This window comes from Labrus bergylta, chromosome 7, assembly GCF_963930695.1.
Source record: "Labrus bergylta chromosome 7, fLabBer1.1, whole genome shotgun sequence".
In the NCBI taxonomy this organism is placed as follows: Eukaryota; Metazoa; Chordata; class Actinopteri; order Labriformes; family Labridae; genus Labrus; species Labrus bergylta.
This window is the reverse complement of record NC_089201.1, coordinates 5,523,885-5,529,884: the sequence shown is the minus strand read 5'-3', so window position 1 is coordinate 5,529,884 and position 6,000 is coordinate 5,523,885. Positions and strand designations below refer to the sequence as shown.

At 42.5% G+C, this 6,000-nt stretch overlaps 1 protein-coding gene across 1 annotated transcript in view; it reads right to left on the bottom strand.

The window, feature by feature from the left end:
• Positions 1-1,003: 1,003 nt before the first annotated feature.
• Positions 1,004-6,000, bottom strand: part of tmtc2b (transmembrane O-mannosyltransferase targeting cadherins 2b) — a 111,625-nt gene continuing 106,628 nt past the window's right edge. Inside the window, exon 12 of the mRNA XM_020639801.3 lies at positions 1,004-4,881. Coding sequence (XP_020495457.2) covers positions 4,702-4,881 — 180 coding nt within the window. The 3' untranslated portion in view covers positions 1,004-4,701. The remainder of the gene's footprint in view (positions 4,882-6,000) is intronic.

The following is a 6,000-nucleotide window of genomic DNA, read 5'->3' as shown; positions in this document are numbered from 1 at the left end:
CTCGATATATATAATCCCTCCGGCGAGCTCTAGGTCTACCTGGGGGTTCATCCCAGTTGGGCATGCCTGGAAAACCTCCAAATGGAGGCGTCCAGGAGTAAGCCTGATCAGACACCTGAACCACCTCAACTGGCTCATTCAATGAGAAAGGAGTAGCAGCTCTACTCCAAGCTTCGCCTGAATGTCTGAGCTCCTCCCCCTATCTCCAAGGCTGACCCTCTGGTTGAAACACATTTCTGCTGCTTGTATCTCACGATCTTATTCTTTCGGCCATTACTCAAAGTACATGACCACAGGTGAGGGTTGGAATGAATCTACAGCTACAAAGATAAAGATAAAGATAAACTTTATTGATCCCCCATGGAGGAAATTTTTTATATCGAGAGCTTTGCCTTGGGAGCACCAATAGCTTAGCGTTTATGTTGCCAAGTATAGAGGCTGTAGTCCTCATTGCAGAGGCTGTGGATTCGAGTCTGACCTCTGCCCTTTGCTGCATGTCATTCCCTACTATCTCCTCCCAACACTTCCTGGCTCTCTCCAGCTGTCATATCCATTAAAGGGAAAAATAAATAAAAACATACCTTCAGGCTCAGCTCCCTCTTCACCACAACAGTCCGGTACAACGCCAGCATTAACGCAGACACTGAACCAATCTTTCTGTCAATCTCATCTTCCATCTTCCAAACACGAGATTCTTCACTTCTTCACTTGGGGAAAAGACGGAGCCCCTTATCTGTAGAGCATGTCGCACTCATGACTGAGGACAGCTGTCACTCACAGCTTCAGCGCCGAGACACGGTGCTTTTATCCTTTTGTGTCTGCATTATTTTCAAATAAAACGGTTTTCTTTCTGATAACGACATTTAGTCTTTTTCTAAAAATGTGTCTCATCAGGATAATCAGGATTGTCTTGTCCTTGGATCAATATGGTAAACATATGAAATCTATAAATCACCTGAAATGTCAAAGGTCGCCGTCAAAAACAGCTGCACAGGAAGCGAAGTAAAAGCAGAACACCATAAATTTATTGTGGAAAAAAAAGCAACATCGGGAAGAAAAAAAGTATATCCTGGCACATTGTTCTTCTGTATATTACAAAAAACAGGAGAAAAAGGCTACAAATCTCCATAATTTATACAAATACAACAACTTTCAAAAATAAATCTTTAATTTAGTAAACGCTCTGTGGACAAGTTTCTGCAACAACCCACTGCTTAAGATCCCTGAGCAGAGACACAGAGTGAAACACTTCTTTATTTTTACATCTTCACTCAAGCAATAACGGTTCTCAGTGTTTGTTCAGGAACACTTTATATACACAGGAGACACTAGGAGGCGCTGTGAGTGTGTGGACGGTGACGTGTGGGACAGGAAACGAGTGTGAGCTGTGATTTTCTTGTGAACACATCACTGGTGACAACCACATTACAACACAGAAACAGTGTTAACGCCGATGTGATTGAGAGGCCGGAGAGATATACTTGCTTTTAACACGTCCTCGAAAAAATAAACATGGGCTGAAGTATGCACATGAACAGTAGGGGGCAGTCTAGAGGCAGAGAGGATGTCAGATAAAGGAGATCTACTCTGCTGATCCACATTTAAATATAGACATATAATGCTAAGATGTTCGATGTCAGTACTACACCTCGGCGTTAGCTTCTGGCAACTCTCTCTGCCTTCAACAGCGTCTGTAACTACGATATCAACGGGCGCATTCTGCTTAATTTCATCAGGCAGCAGGGTCACAATTTAAACCGAAACACCGGGGCTATTACATCCGCGCATGGTGGAAAGTGTTGGTGAGACTGAGAGAGGGGGCGATGATGCTGATGGTGTGTTCTGTCCATCTGATCTGATGTTACTATTCATGTTAGTTCTGTTCTAGAATTAACATAATAGTAACCTCACATGAGTGTCTGCCACAGACCCTAAAAATTAACGGACGAATCCTGAGTGATGTCGCCCATCTTTGGAAGCCTGTCAATGGCTGTCACCATGCTGGAAATACCGTCTTACCCTTACATTTTGTCATAACACCAGGCGATGAGCTGGAGCTGAGGTGGGCCTTAAGCCTCCTGACAAACAGCTTCACAGTGCCCACCCTTCAGTCAGGTCAGCCACTTAATTATGCGTCACTGTCAATCCTCAAAAATCCATAAGGAGTAGGTTTAAAATAAATCACTCCCTGTACAGTGTGTGCAGAGAAAGACAAGCTTATCAGACCTATTCGTTTTTTTTTTACCAGGCTGTAAACGTGAATTTCCGCTGTGAAAACAGGCTTTTTTGAATGGATGTGTATGTGACTTCTGAGGCTTCTGCAGCCTCTAGTGGACACTAAAGGATCTGCATGATTTTTCACTTCAGCATTGGCTTCATTTTTCAAAACCGGAGATTGCAGCTTAGTGTCCGCATATTTGTTTCATTCATCCAACACAACAAGTAGATGTGAGCTCTGTGGTGTGCCCTCTAGAGGTTTAATCCAGTAACGCATGTCGCTCATGGTCAAGTATATATACACGTTCATGACGCAGCCAGTTGTGTAGATTAAACAGCAAGTATATCTCCGCCCTAACAAGTGATGCATATATATTTAAATTTGATCCACCACTGACGTCATTGATCTACTCTGTGTTAACTATAATGGCCGACTCGACTGTATTTAAACATCTTATCCACTCACGTCCTTCATGTAACACTTAAAAACACAGTGCCAGCTGGTTCTGTTGCTCTCGTAACACAAAGCAATAACTTACAATGTTCTTCAAAAGGAAGGACACAAATATTTCAGGAGGTTTGTGGCCGATAACAAAAAAAAAAAGAAAAAAAAAATCACAAATAATGGAAGGTGCTGTTTCACGTCCTGTATGCTGACAACGATAAACCAAGAGATGTGAAGAACACAGAATATATACAAAACAAAGGAGACCCTTAAGACTGCCGGAGGAACCCCTCACCTGACGGACTAAACCTGCTCAATATCTGAGCTTCCACTTTTAGTCGGGCTACTTTTTTGCTGCATGATTTTCTGTATACTATACACACTGTAAGTATATATTAGGATTCATTCTGTACAAACACGCTGATATTAGTTTAAACGAACACGTAGGCGTTACAACATTTCCCTCATGTCTTTGCATTGCTCTGTGGTGACAGATAAAGTGTGGCGTAGGCATAGCGTCTGTATTTGGTTTGAACTCCTTCATCAGCTCGCTGCACGCTCGTCTGGAGCGCGAGAAAGAAGAGGGTAGTGAATCTGAAAACCCGTTTCCACAAAGTGGTCCGGTTTGGTTCAGTACAGTTTGGTACAGTTTGGTACAAACCATGATCTTGCGTTTTCACAGCAGCGTAGACGGCCAATAAATCCAGCAAAGAAGAAGAATGTGACACAGTAATCAAAGATCAATGATTCCTAGAATGGCCAGAATCTCCAAGGTCGTCCATGGCCTTGACATTTCTCTCTTAAAATCCACAAGATATTTAAACATTGTGTGTTTTGTGTCTGTCCTTTATTACCGCTGTTGAACAGGAATTGAGGATTCTTTTGACCAATCAAGGGACTGCAGTTTGTCTAGCTCCACCTTTTAAGGTCGGATCGGCACGCTTGGCACCCCAACAGACGGGTACCTAAAAAGTAGTTTTGGTACCCTTCCCAACTCTTAATAAATGTGTACCGTACTGAACTGAACCAGAACGCTTAGAGGAAACGAGGCTTTAGCATACCTGCCTCTTTGTTCTGTGGCACTCCCACCAAGAGATAGCTTAATATTTCCATTTATAGCTTTTTATGTTACCATGGTGACTTGGCTTTTTTTCCCCAGTGCAGAGCAGAAATGGCGAGTGGTGGTAAAAAATGCCACATGTATACTTCAGTTCTCTGCTTGAGAAGATCCACACTTTTTTTAAAATGTTTTTTTAAATAAGGCATCACCCTGTGAGGAGGGGTCTTATTTTCTTCTTCTGCGTTTAAACATCCAGCCATTGTCGAGCTTTGAGAGGCTGTTGTTGTTCTGCGGTGGCTTCCAATTAAATTTCCCTTTTTTTTGACACCAAATATCAAAACTCCTGCTACACAAAGCTTTCAATGATGCTGCTAATTGTTTTCATTTTCAAGTGCCCTGAAATCTCATTTGCAAAACAAAGTAAGGGTGTGATTAAACTTAATTAACGTGATTCATTTGGAGCTTTTGGATGGTTTCCAATTCTCACTATTTTCCTAATTTCTCTTGATTATCAAGTTTGAACATCTGATCGAACCCAAACTTAATTGAAATACTTTAAGCGCAGCCTTTAGAGATTCTATTTTATGTTTTATCTCTCACTGCTGAGGGGGAAATTCCTCCCTTTGGAGCTACACATGCTTGTTTTAAAACACCTAATTTATCACAAATGTTGAGGGATGTACCTTTCTCACTTCCAGTTTAAGTGCTCTAGTTATCAAATAAAAAGTGTTTCCTGTGAGAGGACTAATTCTGAGTTTCTAAAGAGTCCGAGCAGCGCCTTGCCAAACTGTGAGCTGCTGGCCTGAGGAGTGTGCAGAGCTCAAGAGTTCTTAGGAGGACTTCAGCACTCAGTCCTGTCCCCTCTGAGCAAACATCCCCCCTGAGTCCCCCTTCATGAGAGGACAGAATGAGGAGCATGCTGGCCGTCTTGTTCCCCCAGATCTGGCGTGCAGATGGCAGGTAGGTGGGCGGGCCGAGCTCAGGGGCTGGTGGTCCTCAGGCCCTGTTTCTCCATGATGTTCCACAGCTTCCGCAGGTTGGACTGGGTGATGGAGTCATCGGGTTTCAGCTGCAGCGCTCGGAGGTAATTGGCTTCGGCTTCTTGCAGCTTCCCGTTGAGGTGGAGGATCGCCCCCAGGTTCATCAAGGCTGCCGGATACTGAAACCAGAAGAGAGGCTGATGTTAGGACCAGATCAGTTTCATGCTGAGTACACCTCAGGGTAGCCTTTGGCGCCGTGTCCACCCAGCGGTTTTTCTCTTAGCGCCAGCTTCTTTCTTAAATCGTTTTCAAAAAGGTTTATATTTAAGTTTTCTAATGGACATAATCAGGTTGGAAAATGTCGAGTTTAGGCGGCATAATAATGCGGAACATCACACATGACTATAGAAATAAACAACATAAAGAATAAAGAATATACATTTAATCGAATAAAAGTGAATACTGTGTGTATAATTTGATATGTTTGTATGCCTTTAGTGGTGCTTAGTTTTGTCTTGTGGAGAAATGTAACATCATGACATTCTAATAATGTTTATAATGCAAATTTAAAAAACGTATAAACCAACAGCTTGTGGTCCGGTACATCAGCACTCAACTGTTTTTCTGTTTGTACCTACAGTCAGAATAAACCCCGCCCATAAGAGAGCTTTAGGGAGACATGTCGCCCTCAGACTCTGTGAATGAGGCCCAGTGGGTTTAAACAGAGAGAGTGTGCTGCTGTTATTTACCCTCCATCAATGGTCTGTTTGGATAAAAGAACGATTTGATCAATATTCATCTTTTAAACATCAGAGGCCACCAGAGGACAGATGCAAATACACTCTCATCTATTCACACTTTGGGGTATACATAATTTAGAGTGGGAACGGGGATTTGAGCAAAAATGTTTTTCATCACATCCAATTCAATCCGAGCAAACAAAAACAGATAAACTTTGATCGGATGAAAATAAAATATTAAGACAAAACCAGAGGGAGTGTCAGAGGGAGTGAACAGGCAAAGTTGAGTAAATAACAATGATTTAACATTAAAGTATAATTTTTGAGGCTACACTGCAGATTATTATTCTTTTTTTGATACCCTTTATACATCACGACGGGGGAAATTACTTTTTTTCTTTTAAGAATTAAATTTGGGCTTTTGTGCCTTTATTGGAGAGATAGTACGGTGGACAGAGACGGAAATCAGGGAGAGAGAGGGTGAGGCCCGACACGCGGTAAAGGAGCCACAGGCCGGACTCGAACCCAAGCCGCCCGCTCCAAGACATGGGATGCGCG